General features: G+C 37.8%; 2 protein-coding genes and 1 long non-coding RNA gene across 5 annotated transcripts; 2 read left to right on the top strand and 1 right to left on the bottom strand.

Annotated features, from left to right (window-relative positions):
- Positions 1-4,124: 4,124 nt before the first annotated feature.
- Positions 4,125-12,300, top strand: LOC122026441. Its single transcript, XR_006124149.1, has 3 exons — positions 4,125-4,655; positions 5,119-5,321; positions 12,138-12,300. It is a non-coding gene; the product is annotated as an uncharacterized LOC122026441 (long non-coding RNA).
- LOC122026439 (U-box domain-containing protein 5-like) lies at positions 6,172-12,542 on the bottom strand. 2 transcript variants are annotated; one of them, XM_042585183.1, is made up of 7 exons: positions 12,458-12,542; positions 12,294-12,348; positions 10,830-10,904; positions 10,195-10,380; positions 8,941-9,048; positions 7,300-8,588; positions 6,172-7,144 (listed from the first exon to the last, which is right to left on the bottom strand). In XM_042585183.1, exons 3-7 carry the CDS (start codon positions 10,884-10,886, stop codon positions 6,382-6,384), a joined length of 2,403 nt encoding a protein of 800 aa, XP_042441117.1. In that variant the 5' UTR covers positions 10,887-10,904; positions 12,294-12,348; positions 12,458-12,542; the 3' UTR covers positions 6,172-6,381. The 2 variants fall into 2 exon arrangements, with proteins under 2 accessions (XP_042441117.1, XP_042441116.1); XM_042585182.1 differs by having other exon boundaries at positions 12,294-12,351; positions 12,458-12,539.
- A 4,645-nt stretch (positions 12,543-17,187) lies between these two features.
- Positions 17,188-21,204, top strand: LOC122026307 (protein RADIALIS-like 3). Of its 2 annotated transcripts, none has more exons than XM_042584978.1 (2): positions 17,188-17,548; positions 20,970-21,204. In XM_042584978.1, exons 1-2 carry the CDS (start codon positions 17,277-17,279, stop codon positions 20,998-21,000), a joined length of 303 nt encoding a protein of 100 aa, XP_042440912.1. In that variant the 5' UTR covers positions 17,188-17,276; the 3' UTR covers positions 21,001-21,204. The 2 variants fall into 2 exon arrangements, with proteins under 2 accessions (XP_042440912.1, XP_042440911.1); XM_042584977.1 differs by lacking the exon at positions 20,970-21,204 and adding an exon at positions 17,820-18,491.
- Positions 21,205-21,771: the final 567 nt, after the last annotated feature.

The following is a 21,771-nucleotide window of genomic DNA, read 5'->3' as shown; positions in this document are numbered from 1 at the left end:
CATGCATGCTTGAATGTTAGAACTCAAAATTATAGTAGACTAAGCTGGCATCTTAGATTTCACAAGAGACAAATTAGAAAAATTTTAAAGAAATATGTTCCTAAAAAATTCTTAATTAATACAGTTGGCTGGAACCTATATTGGGTTCCAAAGTATTGTCTAACTTGAACTTTAATTAGACTTAGCGCTTTCAGCGAGAAAATTAAACGTTTGAATTTTTTTAAGAGACTTTATCTAGAAAGTTGTTGTTGCTCCAATAACTATAAGAATGTCTAGTGCTCACCACAGCCTAGAAGCCAGTTAATGAAATAAAATATTTAATTGACTTACTGATAAAATATTTAATTGTAATTAATGCTTTAAATAGTTAATCAATTTTTTTTAACTTAGATTTTTTTAAAAAAAAAACTTAAATTTTTTTTTACTTTACCAAAATTATTTCTACAAAATTAGTTTTTCCAAACTTAGAAAATTATTGATATTTTTTTTGGTGATATCAAAAATATTTTTTTTACTTAGAAAAGTTTTTCTAAAATTATTGTAATTTTTTTTTAGTGTTATCAAAATTATTTTTCAAACTTTTTAAAAACTTGATAGGTTTTTCAAAATATTTTTTTAACTAAAAAACTTTACTATTTTTTGAAAAAGTTACCCTTAGATTTTCTTTGGTACCTCATTTTTTATATGATCAAAGGGGGAGGAGGGAAGATTAAGTCTAGGGGGAGGTAGTTTAACCTTTTTAAAAATTTTGCACTTTAAGTGTAAATTTATTGCTTTTATTTTATATTAGCCCTAACTTAACCAGTAGGGATCCTCTGGTCCACAAATTGCGGATCGGGAGATGGTCCATTGCATGAGGACTCTTGATTTGGATGACCCCCACCTTTAAAAAGGTAGGGCCCATCTAAATCAAGGGTCTAAGAAAATGGACCATCCTCTGGTCCGCAATTTGCGGACCAGAGGATTCGTCCTCTAACTTAACTTGGGTTGTTCACATCAAAAAGGAGGAGATTGTTGGTACCCCAAGATTATTTTGATGTGATCAAATAAGTTAAGTTAGGTCTTGTTGTGTTTAACCTTGTGTCTAAGTGCATAGGAACTTAGGAGCATAGAGCGTCAGGCAAAAAACGCAGCTAGCGAGAAGTACGACACGGGAGTGAGCCGACGGGCTCAGTGCGTCTGAGGGACGAGGAGTTGCGGAAGAGTACGCGGGCGGACGAGAAGGAGGCGCGTGGCATTTCCGAGGGACGAGAAGCCAGGAGTAGAAGCTTACTCGAGAAGGCCGGAAGTTGGGTTCGGGTGAGCCCTATTCTGGATGGCCGAAATCAACCAAACAAGTGGAGCCGGAGCGAAAGACCTAGATCGAAGCAAGCGGAGCCGAAGCTGGCCTAAGTCAACATAATGTTGACTTTCCCCTTCAGGCGCTCGGAACCATTCCGGGCACACGGAGCACTCCGGGCACCCGAAATCCAAATTTGATCAAGATCAACGTGGACTTTGATCGACGCGTTAAGGATAGAGTTCTATCCCACTCCGAGCGCCCGAGCAAGACTATATAAGCAGTCTTGCTCCCAAAACTTCAAAATAACAAGAAATAGTGCAATAACATTTGTAGACGCTTTCTGTTTTATTTAGCTTTCTTTTTCTGTGCGTTCATTGTTGTAAGAGGCTTTTCCGTCTGAAGGAGATTCTTAATGTGATTCAACTGCCTTGGATTATTAACTTTCTCGGTTGTAACTAAGTAAATTTGTGAGCCTCGTCTTTTTAGTTTATCTTTTATTTATTCTTATGCAAGTGTTTGTTTAAGTTATAAGCCGAGGAAGATACTTTTATTTGTTTTTATGCAGAGACTATTCATCCCCTTTAACCGGCCACTAAAGGTCCTAACCATATCTAATATCAATAATAGAGCTACGAGTATCATGCAGAAACCAATATAGAGGGTTAAATTTAATGTCATAAAATTGGCATGTTATTAAAACTATATCTCTCCATTTGCATTATTTTTATTCTTTCTTTGGATGAATCAAGCACTAACCCTATTTTTACATGACAAAATTGTCATTTTTAGGGTTTTCCTAACGATGTTTGGGCACATTCATGATTTATACTTTACACAAAACATCTCGTCTTGTAATTCTCCTTTATCCCTAGATCCCTAGAAATTATCAATGTTTCTAATATACCAAATAACAATCAATAAGTATCAAATTTTATGATGAATCATTCTAAATTAAATACTATGATTAATAAAATTCTAGAGTTCCTAATTTGCACAAGCAAATATTTATCATTATACAAAACGTAAAAAAATTGATATTTCTACTTTGTGTTTGTATGGATTAAAAAATTTATAATTCGTTTTTTTATCAAAGAAGAAGAAAAGAGTGAGAAATAAATATTAAATACGAGAGATGAGAAATGTAGGAGAATTGATGAGAGAACGAGATGATAATGACTAGAGTTTTTGACATTGAAAAGAGAAGAGGTAATTATGTATTATAAATAAGGTATATAATTAAATGGATTAATGTTGTCTAATTGACAATTGCAAAATCGGAAAAAATAAAATAAAATTATGTCTTTTAAAATGCTGTAGATAGAAAATTGAGAATGCACTTAATGAGTAAATAAGAGCTAAGTGGAAGGTCTAAATGGGGAGCTGGAGTAGCATACATCTATTAATGGTGGCAAAAAAAAAAAAAAAAAAAAAAACCGTTTGTCCTCAGCGCCCCCGTCAATCCATCTCAGAATCAACACGAAGGAGTTAAATCAACGAAGCATGCATCTATTAATGTTAGCACGTCGGATGGCAATGTCTTAAATTGGGCATAAACAAATGTTTCCTAATTTACGATTTTGTTTGATCCTATTGGTGCAGCAATACTTGCATCGTGCAATTTCTTTTTCTATTTTTATTTTTAAAATTTTTGATTATACTAATAAGATTTTGCCTTTAGAATTTAAGGATTAGATTATAGTCTTAAATAAACAAAAACTTTCTAATCAATTTTTTTTTTCCGAATGTGTACCGAGTAGAGTGTGTGGTGTAAGGTCCTTGAGGTATCATTTCTCTTACGATTCACACTTCATGCGGATCTGAAATATTTTTTCAATTTGAAATTTTTTTATGGTTAATATTACAATTCAACTCCTAAATTTAATAGGCAAAATTTTATTGTTATAACTTGAAATTTACAAATAATTTTTTTTTTATAAAAAAGAAATTGTGTACGATGCGAGCACTACCCGCACTGGTAGAATCGAACTAACTCCAATTTACTGACTGCTGAAAATTTCTATGAGATCAAACTAATTACTCCAGATTAAATGTTATCTAGTTCAATATTTTTTTTCCATGAGTATAATCAATTTTAATGAAATCAAGATCATTACTTTACTTGAAAAATAGCATATCATTGTCGTTAAATTGAGATAAGTTGCCCACTATATGCCTCACAGATTTGACTCAGTCGATACCTATATGGATGATGTCTTTAATATTTCTTAGGATCATTGTTCTCATTACGTACTTGATCTCTTTTATGCAAAAGATTGATACATTAGGATAAATTAGAGATGATAATTTTTTTCGAATCTGATAAAAAATTTGATATATGACCTAAATGAAAGTGGAATAGAGAAATTTTTTAACCCACCTCTGCACTGGATTTCCCCATCAAATTATATATATATATATATATATATATATATATATATAAAAGATTGTTTTTAATTTACTCACTTTTTTTTATTGATATTTAATTTATTTTTATTGAATACGATTAATATGATGTTAATTCTCTATGTAGTTGGAAGGAAAGGAAAACATATTAGTAAATGCCCCCTTGAATTAGTGTTTACCATCTCACTTTTGTGGTAAAAAAGATGAAATCGTTCGCTCTCAGTGCTTTCGTCGCACCCGACCTAAGATCATCACGAAGAAAAAAATCACACCATCCTAAACGAACCTACGACAGATGAGGTGAATTGCACAGAAAACCTTACCACATCACTCTTGCTCCAATTGCCCAGCGTACGCTTAAACTTCAATAATTACATCCTTGAAATTCATTTCCATTTACATATAAAAGCCAAAACCTATTTCCCTCTTTCTCTCTCCTTCCTCCCTGTATTTTAGCCCTCTTTTTCTCCTTCCCAGTCGCAGACTCTCAGGTTACCTCGGCGCTGGAGATCGGATTTGCCCGCACCCCAATGGAAATGCTCCTCTTCTTCTCCCTCCTCCAAAACTTGGTCACTCAATCTGGCACCCCACTCGAGTGTGCGGTCGCAGCCGTGGAGCGTCCCATTGAGGTCACGGGTGCGGAAGTGGGCGACGCAGACGGGTTTGCGGAGAGAGGCAAAGGCATTGGCAATTAAAGGCGGAGGAAGCCAAGGTGGTAGAGTGGGTGACGGCGGCTGAGGCTTGGTTGCAGTTCCGCCGAGAAATCTAGAATAGCTTGTTGTTTTCCACTATTCTTCCTGCCGGGAATCGAAGCTGGATTTTTGGTGCTCCGGAATGCGTCAAATACGAGGTAGATTGAGGACCGTTTTGGTTGTTTCCTTCTATTTCTTCTGGACTGCTGGAGAAGAGCGAGCGAGAATAGCATCCACTCTCTTCGCTCTCCTGCTGTGTGGATTTCTTTATCTATTCGGTTAGTCACCTCATTTATTTTTGTGGCAAAAATTCGCCTTTTTAATTTTTTTTCTCTCTTGTTTTTGCTCGATGGAATGCCATAGGAAATCCAAATAACCACATGCTCATATCCCGATTCATCCACTCATCTCTCGTCCAGACAAAACTGCTATACACAATTGCTAGAAATCAAAGAAAAATGCCTTGTAGCAACTCAAACAAGCTTCAATCGATCATCAAAACCAGACCAACATGTATCCGGACATCGTTAAGCAGTTTTAATGTGCCAAACAGCTTTAGCATGTATCCTGAATAGATAGGAGTGACCAATTCAGTATTTACATACAGTAGTTACACAGTTGAGCGTGCTCTTACGAACTCTGAGCTTGTCAAACCAACATATCTATTTAGTATTTTGTATTAATGTATTGAGAAACAATTAGAAAACTGGGCCACTGATATTTGATAGTGTAAAGTTGCAGATATGGGTTGCAGGTTTTTCCTGCTGCATTGCTCAGAAAGCGTAGTTCTTTGATAATATCTTCTACTAAAAATGAAGTTGCTAAGGATGTACATGTCAGTGGATTGGGCCAAAAGGACAATAATTCTTCTTTCAGGGAAAGCTTAGTTCTTATCATTCCTAGAGAAGTTCTTCACGAGTCCTAATTCTGCCAGATGTAAACCTGTAAGTATTTCTTGTTTTCCTTCTTTGGATTGGTTTTCTTTTCTTTGATAGAACACTTATTTATAATTGTTTCTAAATAGCAAAAATTTTACGAACTGTAGCTTAAATATTCCATCTTACAATTTACTGTGCGGCAGACAGAGGAGATGCTTATTTTTTTTGCTGAATTATTGTTGGTGAATCCATCCTGTTGATTTTACAAAAACAACTTTGCACCTTTTTTCTCTCCCGATTATTGCTCAATTGTTTCCACCCGATACAAGCTTGCAGACAGCAGTTGCATTAAAATCCAATTTAGTTCTCAGATGAAAATAAAGGGACCGAAGTCCTTTTTTTTTCACTCATTCACTTTTCCTTTATTCTTGTTTCGTAGAGATTATTCTTTCTTTCTTTCCAATGAAATGCGAAATACTCTCTCGCTCTCTTTTTACTTCCTCTATTCATGTAAATGATGGACCGATGCAGTGTTGAAAATTTTCACCATTGCTGATTCTTTTCCTCCGTTTCTGCCTGAGCTACACATTCTTTGCAGCCAAAGCAGTAGTTTCCATAAGCAAACATTTGATAACGAGTACAATTTGTATGTCACGGGTATTCTTCCTCAGGCATGTTCTTTGATCTCCAATATGTATCAATCTATTCTCTGGTGAGTGATTTGTTCCTCTAAGAGTAAATTGTTGACGTGGATGACAAATTAAGTAAAAAAATCAGGGCAATATGGGTGAACACCAGATCACTACACGAATATATTCAACACTGGAATAAGCTAATCAGGATCTTCAAATGGCGAATTCCATCCTGCCATTGAAGAACCCATGGCACATCAACTAGGTAAACATGGCACCATGCAACAGCATAAATTCATGTATGTTTACCAAAAACCTTATACATTCATGTAAAGAGAAGTTCAAGAATACATGTGGACGAGTACATCCCAAATATGTATTCCAGAAAAAAAAAACATCACCTTTACACGCTTCATAATTTAATCAATGCATATCTGTCAACTAGATCAGACCTAAGGAATATGTACAGGAACCATATACATCCTTGCAAATGGTTAACAAGGAGTCAATGGTCTTTGTTTTGAGAAGAATCTTAGTTTTCTTCTTAAAAACCCATCTGGTTTGGAAAACAACTGTCTGCTTGAAGAACGGACAGAAAGGGTTTCTGCTGGTTCAGATTTAGATTCAGGACTGAGATAGAAACGATCATCTTGCCTGATATTTCGCAGATGATGGAGCAGCCTCATTGATATCTCCTTGCTATTGGAATTTCCATTAACAGAGATCTCAACTAAAGCAGGAACCACACCCTCGTCCATGACTAGTAGAGAATTCTCAAAACTACAAGAACAAATAGAATAGAGGATGGCAACTGCATATTCTTGTTCGTCCTTGATGCCGGTACTGAGAACTTCTGCAATAGAAGCAAGACAGACATTTGATTTTGCTACCAATTGGGCACCCTCTTTGTCATTACTTATGTTCTCAAGAAGCTTTAAGCACAGACATACAAGTTTTCCATCCATCAAAAAAGTAGCCAATTTTGATAAGCATTCAGAGGTTAGAATGTGGGATTTTATGTCCTTCTCATCTGATAATTCAAGAAGGATTTTCAAAGACAGTTCATGAGACTCGGCATGTTCAGGGTCTAAAAGATTGATAATGGAAGTCACTAAGCCAGATGCCACCATCTTGGATCTATAACTGGGACACTGAATCAGTTTCTCTAGTAGCATTAAAGCTTCTGCATTTAGCTCAGAATTCAGGAAAGAAATCAACCACCATGATACATCTTCAGTCAAGGATGAGAGGTCAACCCTGCACAAGCATTGAAGTGAAACTCTGCATCACTATACAGTGTTAACTGAAACGAAATGACATTGCAGATAGAATTAAGATAGAGATCATGAAGTAGCAAGATGTATATCTTCACGGAGGAAAAGATATACAACATAAGGGTAAAGGAATACCACCTATTGGCACTCAGGAAAGCAAGAAACAATTGAGTTCCACTTTTGATTCCATGTGCATTGCCTGCTTCAAGTTCAGTCTTCATCATGCTAATTAATGCTTCCACAAAACCATTCTCAAGCATAGCATGTGAAATCTCCTCATCGGTTTCCAAAAGGGCTTTCATATTCTCCACTGCTTTTCCTTGGACATCTGTTGGGAGTTCCATGAGTTTACAGAAGAACCTCAGGAACATCTGATGATTAAAGTTGGAAAATGAATGATATTGTTGATAATCATCACTCCATGGGAACAAGCAAGTGTGATTGATCTTCAACTTCTCAGTGATATTAACATGGGATGAATTTGAGCAGTTGCTGACGCTAGACGATGAGACTAATGAAACATCACTGTAATCATTCTGAAGAAAATAGCGCCCAGTATTCCCATCTAAAAGTGCAGCAGAAACATCATTCAGGCTTGATATTGAATAATTAATTGCTGCTTCCCAGGAATGATAATCTGCAGGACTGTAGCCAGAGCATGGCCCTACAACGTTAATGCTATTTTTCTTCAGCCAGTTGGTAATTAGTTCCTGCAGACAAGAATTTGGTACCATTGAAAAATTCTCCAGCTTCCTTTGAGTCTTTGGACATGTATTATGCCCATCATGAAACCACTTCTCTATGTACATCCTTTCGTAGGTTTGTCCAGAAGCTATAACTACAGGATCATACATTAGTCTTAATGAAATAGGACAAAAGAATTCCTCAGGTGGTACTGCAGCTTGACATCGAATATTTGCAGCATCACCTGTATCAGTAGGCTCACCATTGTGTTCTGAACTACTAACATGTTTAACAGAGTATGTGCTTGAGAATTTTTCAGTTGGTAGCGTAGCTTGACATCCAACAATTGAATCATCAGCTGGATCACTAGGATCACCATTGTTTACTGAACTACTAAAGTTTCCAACCGAGTCTGTGCATGTTTTTGAAATTTTACTATTATCCCGGCCAACATTCTTCCCATACTTATTCAGAAGGTAGAGAAAATAATTCACAATCTTCTCTTTTTTAGAATCAGACTTACTCAAATTATCTAACATCTTTCTCAAGGATCTTCTCTCTATTAAAATGGCCTTGGGAGATGTCATATTCAATCTTGATGCCGCAATCTCAAAAGTCTTGATCTCTAAATCCTCACTGAAGTTTGTCTGGCGCAACAGATCTAGCAAAGCTCTGCCAGCCTCTTCTTCCTGAGAGTCCATGATAAACTTAGCAACTCTAAGATAGTCAACGACTTCAGCAATCTGTAGGTCAGATAGGATTATCAGATCATTTGAAACTATTTATCTCAAAAATTTGCTAAATTGATGCATATTATGGCTATAAGAATACCAAAAAGGACAACTAGATAGGTTGAAATATAGTTGCATGAGACTCGTATACTATAAGCTTTCAGTATACCTATGGATTTGAATTAATTGGATGTAATCAAATGAGACAAAAGTAATAAGCTAACATTATACGAATGTGAATTGCATAATGGGGATGTGGATATACAACTCGAAATGGCTAGCAAACATCTCATCATGAGAACGTCCAATTTCTAATTAATTATGCAAAAATGTCAAACTATGAATACCATTGCACCTGACTAACCTTAGATTCTAATGGTGGAGGAACCATGCCTTGCATTTGAGATAAACTATGAATTAGTGAGCTCCTTATCCTTTCACATCTAGATAAAGTTGCTTCCCCTGTTATTGCCTGAAAATTTTGTAAATGTTTAAAGGTAAGGAAAAAATATCAAATAGTTTAGAATATAGTTAAAAAGAAAAAGATGATATAGGTGAAAAATTAGGAGTAAATAAATATGAATAATAAATTTATTTTATTGAACTTAAAAGAGTAAACATTTAGCTTTGTTTAGAAAAACTAACATACTCATAATCTAGCTCTTTTAGCCAAAAATGTAACAAACATACATATAAGCTCCGGGCAAAGCTTTCTTGCCTCGGGGGCATGGTTCAATGGTGAGTGCTTGGGATAAGGCTGTAGTGGGGAGGGGTGGTTGGTTAAAACTCAGCAGAGGGTTTCACTACCTTTGTAGATCCCCACCTAGACACTTGATACTTGGGCTTTCGCGTTTTACCTCCCTCCCAATAGTAGTGGCCGACCTGGGGGTCGCTAATGTAGTAGTTCCACATTTTTTTTTTTCGTGCAAAGCTTTCTTGGAAATAAGGAATCCTTGTTCTTGCATAAAGCTAAATGGAGGAATAAGATTAATGTCGCCAACTTTAAATAGTCGAGACATGTTTGTCTCAAGGAATCCTTTGTTCTTTTTTTTCCCCCTCATAGGTACCTTATTCGAATCTTGTGCATAAATGTGATTTTGTATTTTGGTAATTTAACATTGTACTACATAGCACAAGTACTTAAGTTATGACCCATTCCCTAACTAACTGCATAAGGTTGAAGTCCATATTAGTGGTTGAAATATTCTTAAATTGTCTCGGATAATATGATTCTGAGTATTCTTAAACTGATAGACTAAGGTAAATAGCTAATTTTATTAATGGTCATTCATCATAGCATACAAAAACCATTTTTATTGGAAAAAAAAAAAAAAAAAAAAAAAAAAAGATGCACAACGGCCCACCAAAATCTGATGCATGTGCTGTTTAGTATCACGAATTTTTTTAATTTGTGAGAGAAATGAGGGCCAAGGTCGTATACATAGGTAGAAAGGGTAGGATCTTATACAGAGCTGGTAGCAGGAGAACAATTCAATTATTTCATAGTCCAAAGGGAACATCTCTCAAAGTAATAAATACCACGAGTTCTAGCACAATTATCAATTTGGGAAGTTAATGTTGACTTCAGCATTAAATTTTTAAGAGAGTAAAAATATACCAAATAGAGTTTGCTGGACTCAGCACAATACTGAAGAAGTAGCTTGGCTTTCTCAATTTGATTGTTTAAAGAGCACAACACTTGTATCCCAGAGTTATATCCTGGTCGAGTAGATTCTATTGCAGGAAGAAGCAAATGGATTTTGTCTAAGATCTTTGTGAGCTCTGAACAGATTGAATTGTTGGCCTGAAATATAAACAAAAAATTACAGTGGTCGGCATTCAACAATTCTAGATTTTTTAAAAAAAAATCTACCGTGCAGTAGGATGTAGGCTGCTATCGTCTATAAATGAACCAAAACAAGCAGGGCAATAATTATGTCTCCCTGAAACCTTTTCTATAAAGAATTGAAATGTCTACTTAACCAGATAACCAACTCTAATTTATAATGGTCTTCAACAACTAACTCAACATGGTAACATGCTAGAATGCCAACACACCCAATACAAATATCACATTTCAAGTTATGTTAAGAATATTTCCAAGAAGTTAAGAATCGAATCTCTAAATTTCCACAGCACAAGGAGTTGATAAAGTCATAAACTTATTTCTGAACATTGAGAGAATAAGTTCATGGTTTAATAGTTGATGAAGTTGAATGCTCCAATATCAGAACAAAAAAAATGCAAGTTCACCTTAAATTCAGCATACTTTTGTGGATCCTTCACAATTTGAGGCACATCTTTCCCCATCCAAGATCTAGTACCAGTCTGACATGAAAACAAGATGTTCATTAAACAGCTCTTTTGTCAGTGTAATTTGTTCATTAAACAGCTCAAATATAGAAGTTTGATTCCTCAGTAAAATTGACAAGACAACATAAGCATCGCATCAAGCCTCCTAGTACAAAGTAGAATAGCTTGATTTGATTGAAGATTTTGCTAAAAGATCACATCATTCATTGGAAGTGGAAAGGCATGACGAGGAAATTAAAGATGCTGTATTACAAAATCCTGGTACAACCACAGGTGAAGTCGTAAGAAATTCCCAATATTTTTTACAAAGTGATACTCTCCTTGAAAATGAGGTAATCAAATTAAAAAATAAAGAGTTCAGAAACCGTCCAAATTTATTATGTGAGATGAAAAGGGCAAAGTATCCACAAGTAGAATGAGATTCCTTAAGGCTAAAGAAATATGAAAAAGAGCATACTCCCAAAAACATAGATGATTTGGATCGTCTTTGCATGAGAAGTTGCTCACACTCTCTCACCAAGTGGAGGATTTCTCTCATGAAGGAATGATAGATAGCTTTCGAATTTTTTTCACATGTGGTTTAAAAGCTCCAATTCATTTGTATACTCGAGGAATTTGTTCCTACTTCAATCACACTGCACATTCAACACTGGTCACAAATGTTGCCATATCTTCAATTATCAGGCTATCAGAGGAAGAAAGATCAAGTATGCCACCATCAGAAGCATTGGAATTTAGCCAATACTTGTCACATCTCCAACTACCAGGCTATCTGGGGAGCAAAGGGTTGATTTATGCCGCTATCAAAAACATTGGAATGTGACCGCTACGTTTCTTTGTGGTATCACAATTCAGCTTCAGTCCACAGAAGGTTGGGAGTTAAAGAAGATCATGAATGTCGTATTATATCCACTAGAGCAACTCCAGGGATCACAAAAGATTAAAGATAGTTCTCAATTAACTGGTTCTTAATTACTTGTACACAGACAGAAACGTTTCATGCAAACCAAACATATTCAATCTCCTTCAAAAAATCATCCATCGATCTCAAGTTGCTATTTAATTCCATAGTTATTAGCTATTCCCTTTCCACGCTGTGTTAATTCTTAAAAAATATATATATATCTGCCAATAATTTTTATTATATATTCTGCTTAAAACATCGACAAGTTTCACGAGCATGATTACCCTAGACAAAAGTAGCATAAAAAAGAAACGACTAAAACCAGGCAAAACTTGATCCTGCAGATATCGGGGGCACATAAAGACTCATCTAGCAATCACAAAATAGAGCATAGAGCAACCCAACAGAAATCTTAAAGTAACGACGAAAATCCCCTTTCACCCGATCAACAAGCTAAGAGAACAAAACGACACAGAGATCGCTACTGAGGAATAACATACCTCGTCCTTCAGCACTCAAAACCCTCCGAAGTTGAATTCTTTTGACGGCGGAATCCTGCTACTCCATGGAAAATCGCATCCAAGGGATTCGATCAGGATTCAGGTCAGGATCGGAAGCGGCCGAGCAATAATTAACCCAAGGAGATGTAAAGAGCGAGAGATACCGACGGAGAAGACGTCCACGAGACGAATCGCAGGCGGAGCAGGGAAGGAGACGAAGACGACAGGTGTGGAAAGAGGGAGAGGCGGCTAGTCTTCGTTGGCAGGCCAGGCGATGAAAGTGGGATAGAAGTGAACACGTCAAAAAGAAAACGTACAGAGAAGAGAAAGGTCCCGAACACCGAAAACCAGTGAACAACCGAATTAAGAAACACACACGTGCCGGTGACATTCTCGGACTTGACTTGGCCTTCGGTTGTTGGGATCGGACTTCTATTACTATTCATTACTCTCGCAGACTTGGACAAAATTATTGACTTCACTCTATGGAACGTGAGGAGCGAGCTCCGTTTTTACGGTTATTCTATATTTTGATTCCTCCAATTTATCGTTATTTGCTCTGACGCTCAACAATCTTTTATTTTCTCTATTTGTCTTTTTGTCAATTTTTTTTTCAGTTTTGTTATTTTTTTATGTATCTCATGTGTGAAAGAAACTATTATTCAATGATGTTTGGTGGTGAATACCGGCTGCGGTCGTTTTTCCAATATTAAATTCATGTTGTAGAAAATTTAAATGGACAACCATATCTTTTTTTTTAATCAAGCGGTTTCACAGTGGGAGATATTTTAATCGGAACATAGAAATAAAAAATAGTCCCATTTAAAAATATTATCCCATATTAAAAGGGTTGTCTCACTATTACAAAAAGCTTGTAGTGGCGGTCACTTTCTTTCCTTCTTTTTTTTTTAATTTATTTTTATTCCATTCATCCGTCAACGCAACTTTTCTGCCATCAACGCATAACTTTTCTGTTACGTTCTCTCTTCGGCCACATTCGGTTAAAATTAAGCAGATGAATTAATCAAAATCCAATTAAATTAATTAAATCAGTTACCGAATAATCGATGGATATTCGTTGTACCAATCAATTTCTAAATTAATGTATTTGATTTGTGGAGGTCAATATTGCATCGTCAATCTATTATTATACGAGTAATCGACTATATCAATCTATTTCTAAATAAATAGAGACGGGGGTAGGAAAAAAAAATGTAAACAGGATGAGATAGGTGAAGTGTACTATCAGCTATTCAATTTTCTCATTCACTTCATCATTCGGTGCAGGAAGGGACAAGGCACAGACATGTTTTTCCATTTCCGTCTCCATATATTCTTTAATTTAAAGCACTCCTGAAGTGTCTTTGAATATACTAAATCTTTCAAGGTAAAACGTGAGGTATTTTCTGCAATCAGACCAAGTAATTAATGGCATGTGGAGAGGAAGAACGTGAGGGAGTTCTTTTTATGCAATCAGACCAATTAATTAAAGTCGAGTAATTTCTAGTTTGATATATATACAATTTAATCAATTTATTCAAGTAAACCAGTGACAACTTTTCAATTCGATTGCAGTCCAGTTTTTATAACTAGGCTTCAATTCCCAACTCCTGAAATAAAGCAGTACCAGTACAAGCCTAAATTGCCTTCGACTAAATGTTAAATCAGATCTGACAAAAAAATGTTTTTTTTTGTTTGTTTTATTTGGTAATTGAAAGTTCAGAAATCACTCGAGTCCAAAAGTCACCCCAATCTCTGCTTTATCCTCTCGAAGCAATCTATAGTCAAGCATACCAAACCTGATCAACAACAAGTGGAGCCTCATATCTTCTTGTACACACGGCTTTGTGTCATTTTCCAGAGAGACGATTGATGTAGTGAAATGGACTTCGCCCACAGATTAAGGCAACTGTAAACAAATATAAGTATTAAAACAAGGTAATCAAGAAACGTTATTGAAGTCTAAGATAACATGTTTGGGCCTTCAATTTACTTTCTGATTTGCTTTCACTAAATTAGAGTATCTTAAAAGAACACTCATGACTATTTGTACCTGAAAACATATTTCAATATTGTTTAATAAAATAAAGAAGCAAAAACAGTAGTTAGCATAAATTTTCAGGTACACTTTTGATTTCTCTTGAAGATTGACAATATAAAACAATAAGATACAGAGACTTGTTACCTAAGCCAATTTGCACCTCACCTAATTTAGGTGCTTCACTCTTTCTCATTAAAGCAAATAGAATGTTAAGCTTTGGTTAGTGAGGAATAGAAAATTGAAAATAAAAAATAAACGTGTAACTTCTAATGCTATTGAAACAAGAAACAATGAGTTATGCATGGGTTTAGGGCTCAAACTCTTTGATGGACTTGGATTACTTCATCATAAATTCCAGCATTGAACATGAGTACAAACCCTTAGGTGACTGAGCCACTAAGGCAAAGCAAATCAAGTAGTCTAAAGAAGCAACTAGAGCTGAGCAGGTCGAGTTAGCTAGGCAGTCCAAACGAGCCGTATGGGTCGAAAGGTCATGATAAGCTGGTTAGATCAAGTGGTGACAAGTCAAATAGATCAAGCATATTGAATAATTTAAAGAGGCTAAATATACAAGTCATTCATTCATTTTTTTTTTTAATCTGTTGGCGTAAACAAGCATAAGAATAGATCAAATTAATATATGTCTACTTATTTGTTCATCCACACATGATATTTCATCTATATTCATCCCTCTATAATTTTATCCCTTGGGATATCTAGACGTTCAATGATACATAATAGCACATAAGCAAATTTGTTAAACCAAGCAACATTTCTATCTCTTCTTCTTGTGTTTTTACATCGAGAGTGTGCGCGCGCGCACGCGCAATTAATGAAATAGAACTATCACATTCTTGGAAGTTCATATTCAAACTGCAGCAGATCCTAAGACCTTCACTTCATTGCTTAATTTGTTAGCTTATTTTTTCTAAACAAAATGCTTCCTAACAATGGAGAAATAGTCTCTTGATTGTATATATACACGCACAAGGTGCAGTAGTAAGGATTGATGTTAAAACACAGAGAGAGAAACAAAGATAAGGATGAACCAGTTTATTTGGAACTTATAAATTGACCAAAGCAATCGAGTGGATAAAAAAAAATCTGGGAAAAGTTTCTTCATATCGAGTCTAAATCATAATGATTCTCGTCTCTAAATCATGATGATTCTCGTCTCTTATCTCTACCAGCATCCCTATAAAAACGCATGTCCTAACAAAAGGAATATTAGAACGGATGGACAGTGTTCATTCAGAGTAAATCAAACTCCAACTTTCTCCACAATTATTGTCCTCTGGGCTTATCCGAATTATCTGAACCACATATTTAATATCTAAATGTACAGCTTTGCTCAAATTTCTCAAACTTTTCAAGTGTTTAGAATCTCAGCTTTTGTTTAGTAATCACATAAACGTTATCTTGACACAATATCAGATCAATACTAAAACATGCCTTTGAAAAAGCACCTACAACTGATTCCATAAACAAGCAACTTTTGAGCTAGGTAGTTTAATCAGGGAAAAGTGACAGTAAAACTCCTTTTTTATTAACAGAGAGATTACAAATTGATTATATCAATCATGCAGATAGGTTCTAAATGTGGCATTCGGACATATGAAAAGAAAGAGTAGCTTAGAACTGAGCAAAAGACTCAATACCTGAAAGTTATGCTCTATTGAAGTGGACAATGGCCTGCCAACCTGGAATACATTCCGTGAGGACCATCTAATAGCCTCCACCAAATATCTCATGTGGAAGTCGTAGCTACAACATTTTTCAATCTGAGTACTTTTCACGGATTTTAACCTGCATATAGTAGGAAAGGTGATGGCTTTGGTTGCCTTGCATCCTTTGCTTAGAAATTCTTAGTTGCACACTAAACTTTGGAGGAGGTACTGGCAGAGTAGGGAAAAATATATGGATGATAGTACTAAATCAATCATGAACAAACAATATTGTGAAATGCAACACCAGTTATAATGTGAATGATATTGGCATCTTAAGCTCACTTGCTACGACAATCTACATCCAAGATTGGCAAGCTTGGACCCACAGTTTGAGTAGTTTCCATGAACTATTTGTGAAAGTGAAAACAGAGCTTCATTGCTCACTTCTCCATGTTCGTGTGCTTGATATTCGCCATTCCTGAAGTCATTCAATTGATGCATTATCAATTGAGAAAGGAGCAAAGTGAGAACAGTAGTTATTGAACAACTCACAACATCTCTGAGTATCTCAGTGCACCAAAGCTGACTTCTTTATGATAAGATTCGGATTGTCATATGCCTTATCTAAGAAGATATTGTGAGTGAGAAAGGAAAAACCAACAACTAACAAAGGAGTTGTAAATGGAAAGATGTGATACATCTATAGCAAGAGGAAGTGGTAAAAGGAAAGGTGTGGTATATGGCTATATGCAATTATCAAAACCAAGTTAACAGATAGGTATCCATCAGAGTTGTTGAGGCCAAAAGTTCCCCAATTTTACTGTAAATCATTTCTTTTAAAACCACAAAAAACCCATAGAATCTACAGTTCATAGTCATGATAATGAGATAATTACATCGACAATATCTTATGCAAGATAAGGAACAAAAACAATACCAAGACAATCCTTATAATTATCCCTAGGCTTCAATTCCTTGTCCCACCTTACAAAGAGTAATTTGGTTCTTGTTGTCTGTCCTTGGCTTCATTTTGTGATCTTGAAGCAAACTAGTTGGATAATCCAACTGCTTTTCCCATACATTATTCTGCAATTGCTTCCACATCTGCACCACTACCTCCCTCTCTTTTCTTTATAATATGCCTCTCCTGCCATTGCTCCCCATATCAATCCATCTTCAAGCAAAGAAGAATAATTAACATCTTACGACCTGCTTCTTCCTTCTACTTATTTCTTCTTCTCTTCTTTCATTCTCCAGTAACCTTGAGTTTTTATAATGGCATCAGAATCACTCTCCCGAAGCTCGGGTTCTTTCTGGACCCCAAAGGAAAACAAGCTCTTTGAGCGAGCTCTAGCAGTGTATGACAAGGACACACCAGACCGCTGGCAGAATGTAGCTAGGGCTGTTGGAGGAAAAACAGTTGAGGAAGTGAAGAAACACTATGAACTACTCGTGGAGGACCTCAGACACATTGAATCAGGCCTGGTACCATATCCCAGTTATAAGGCATCTGGCAATAGGGGAAATGGATCTAATGAGGAGCAAAGGTAGACAAACTTATTCCAGTTCTCTCATCATTGTTTCTCCAATCATCCATCTCTTGATTTTGCACTAAAATGATAGGACTGAAGAACAACTAACCATTAATTTAAGTCGTATCATATTTACTATCACACATTTCCTGTCCTCTTTTCTCATTCAATTTTTTTTTCTTTTTGTTGGGAAAAATAATTTGTTGCTGGAGATATGCGAAGTATTAGTTGAATTTAAATACTCGAATTAAATTCAACAATTGAGATGACCTGCTAGTAATCTCAGGCTGCCAGCAGGGACTGGTTTATGCCAGGTAATGAAGGCAGTCTGCACAGTGTTGGCAGAACGGGCTGATCGGTTGAGCAGCACGAGCAGGCGCAGCGGATCAGAAAGACCTACCGAACAGCACGATCGGGAGGCAGAAAGAGGCCAACCGAGCAAAGTAGTCGTCCGATTAAAGAGACCGAGAGCCGACCGTGTGAGAGGCAGACAAAGACTGGCAGGGCAAGTAGAGAGGCCGACCGAGAGAACTGTTCGAGGCCTGTGACTGACGCAGTTTTCTTGAAATAGATTCGTCCCACCCGATTACTATCATGGGCACTCCGCCGAGCAGGAGTTGCACGACAGAGGAGGAGGAAACACTGGTGGAGAACTCTTAGATCAACGGTAGCTTACTCGCTGACCGTTTCACTTATTATCACTCGACCGTTTTGATTCTGCATTAATTTCAAATTTAATGCATCCGTTACACGACAGCAAAAAGTTGATTATTCCACTTGGGCAAATTTTGCCTCGACCGGTCCGACATTCGGCGTGCACAAGTCATACCCGCACACGAGTGCACAAGTCGTACCCGCACACGAGTCAACATGATTCAATGCAAATTCAACCCTGGATTTGTTCACATCCTCAATGCATGTGAATCAATATAAACCAACCAACATAGCATGAAACTCTCAATATGGAACTGAAGTCTTATTCACAATAGAACATCTTTCCTCTTCCACTTTTTTTTTCATTCACATTACTTATATCCAACCCTTTTTCTGTGGGACAAAGATAACCATTTCTTTTTTGCTTCATGACCAACATGCATTATTTATCCAAACCAAAACTATAGAGGTAATAATTACTATTTGTGCTTTTCTGGTAGTTAGACGTAAGAACAAAACATATTTGTTACATTTATTTTTCTACAAGATCCAGAGAATGGTGCTATTGCCACCTCATAGGTGAATTGTTGGTTTCAGTATGACATGGTAAAATGAGAAACAAACTGCATATTATCTTTTTAGGCTTTCCTCGGTGATCCCGTCCGGAAGCTGAGTCGGATGAAGGCTGGCTGAACTATACCCGCGGTTGACGGAAAGTCGTTGCGAAGCCTGGTTGATCTGGCACCCGCCGAAAGGGCTTACACGGGCGGATGCTGGGGGGTGATGACGAGGATGATGATGCGAGGGCCCTGCGCACACTCAGACAAGCCCCCTCTACGTTAGAGACCAAGAACCAGGGAAAAAGTCCCCGGGTCAGGCCCTCCGACGCTCAAGTCAGGTACTTTTTCCCCAGAAGTACAGTAAAATGACGAAAAGTAAAAGGTGAGAATGAAAATGACGAGTGAGCGTACCTGCGTAGAGACAAAACCTCCATTTTTATATGGCAGTAGATGCTTTTGGAGTCTGACGGGTGTCAGGGAATGTCGGGTGTCAGGCTTTGTCTGACGGTGAATGACACGTGGCATCTTTCTATAGGTCTAAGAAGGGATCCGGAGGCAACGAACCACAGACCGTTAGCATATTCTCTGACATGTGGTAATTATTCTCTGACGGATTGTTACGATTCTCTGGCTTACTTGTCGCGTAGTGTCTGTTCGCTCTGGTGTGTTAACCTTAGACTGGGTCTTCGTACCTGTAAATCGTGACCTGTAGGCCCAGGACTGCCTTTCTTGTCGCATTCCCTAGCTTGTTTGTTGTCCTGCCAAACCAGACCTGTACGTCGCGCTCTGTATTTGCCCTTCGGTCTATCCTGGTATATCCAGACCTATACGTCACGCCCTGTATTTGCCCTTCGGTCTATCCCGGTATATCCAGACCTATACCTACCGCCCTGTAAGCCTTCTTCCACCTAGCTTGACCCGTGTCTTGGCTCCGCGTATCCTGCTTTGCGAGTCTTGGTTCGCATATCTCGACTTGTGTGCTTTGTCCGTGTATCCTGTTCCGCAAGTCCACCAGTCCTGACCTGTCATCCTTGGTTTGACTCTTGTACGCCTTAGTCCTCGTATCTCCTATGTCGCGAGTCCGTAAACCCTAACCTACCATCCGAGTCCGTAAACCCTGACCTACCCTCCTTAATTTGCATATCCCGACCTGTACGCTTTAATCCTCGTATCTCTCGTGTCGCGAGTCCGTAAACCCTGACCTGCCATCCTTGGTTTGCATATCCCGACCTGTACGTTTAGTCCTCGTATCTCCCCTGTCGCGATTTCGTAAACTCTGACCTGTCATCCTTGGTTTGCATATCCCGACCTGTACGCTTTAGTCCTCGTATCTCCTATGTCGCGGTCCGTAAATCCTGACCTGCCCTCCTTGGTGTGTATATCCCGACCTGTACGCTTTAGTCCTCGTATCTCCTGTGTCGCAAGTCCGTAAACCCTGACCTGTCATCCTTGGTTTGCATATTCCAACCTGTACGTTTTAGTCCTCGTATCTCCCGTGTCGCGAGTCCGTAAACCCTGACCTGCCATCCTTGGTTTGCATATCCCGACTTGTACACTTTAGTCCTCGTATCTCCTGTGTCGCGAGTCTGTAAACCCTGACCTGTAGGTCTTACCTTCCGAGTTTCTACTTAACACCTACTTGACATGTAGGCTTAACTCCGGAAGGCCACTTGTGTCCGACCAGGTCCATCCTATAACCTGACCCTTTGCACCCCACGTAGGCCAGACTTTTGACCTCCACGTAGGCCGGACTTTCGACCACCACGTAGGCTTGACTTCTGACCGCCATATGAGTTTGACTTTTGACTGCCTCGTAAGCTTGACTTCTAACCGTCCCGTGGGCTTGACTTCCGATCACGTCCATTGTCCGACCCTATCATCATGTACCGTATCACTCAGCTTTTTCCCTAGATCAAACCAGCAAGAATTTAGATTTCCAGTTGTAACTTATCCTTTCCAATGCACCAAGCCAATGGTTAATACGAACTTCTAAAATCATTTTTTATTTCAGTCATCAATCACTCTTAAGAAACTAAGCTCAGAATAATTCATTTCAAATCTGGGCAATTCATCATTCATTCTTCTTTATTTTAGTTCTCTTATATTGCAGTTTCAATTAAATCTGCAATTAATGGCCCTCCAGATAATTTGAATGACTAATGTGCCTTATCATTTCAACATTCAGAATGAGTGACAGTTGGTTTTAACTAATGATTTTGCAGGCTCAGGCTCAGGTATTTAAAGCTCCAATAAGGCAGGGAAATTGTGCTCATGTAATATGGAAATTGTAGAAGAGAAGGCGACGACTTGAACTGTTTGGTTTAGCATCCATAAAATGTTTATTCTCATCTACGTCTAAGAAACAACTTGAACACAGCGTGAGAAATTGTTGAATCGATGTAACTACTCCTTGGTAACTTAAATACATGTATAACTGCTTGTCATTAGACAGATAAATACTACACATCTTCTTATGCTCTTTGATACGGCGCATGATAGTAGGATCAGATAACGGACGTGATCGGAAGTCAAGTTCATGGGGCGGTCAGAAGTCAAGCCCACGAGGCAGTCAAAAATCAAGCTCACGTGGCGGTCAGAAGTCAAGCCTACGTGGTGGTCAAAAGTCCGACCTACGTGGAGGTCAAAAGTCCGGCCTACGTGAGGTTCAAAGGACCAGGTTATAGGATGGTGATGGTTGGGCACAAGTGACCTTTCGGAATTAGGCCTACATGTTAAGTAGGAACTCAGAAGGTAGGACCTACAGGTCAGGACTTACGGACTTGCGGGTCAAGATACTCGGACCAAAGCGTACAGGTCGAGATATGCAAACTAAGGATTGCAGGTCAGGACTTACGGACTTGCGAGCAGGATACCCGAACCAAAGCGTACAGGTCAAGATATGCAAACCAAGAATTACAGGTCAGGACTTATAGACTGGCGGCACAGGATACACGGACCAATGCGTACAGATCGGGATATGTAAACCAAGGATTACAGGACCAATGTGTACAGGTCGGGATATGC

This window comes from Zingiber officinale, chromosome 10A (assembly GCF_018446385.1).
Source record: "Zingiber officinale cultivar Zhangliang chromosome 10A, Zo_v1.1, whole genome shotgun sequence".
Lineage (NCBI taxonomy): Eukaryota > Viridiplantae > Streptophyta > Magnoliopsida > Zingiberales > Zingiberaceae > Zingiber > Zingiber officinale.
Note: the sequence above shows the minus strand (reverse complement) of the source record. Positions and strands in the feature narration are given on the sequence as shown.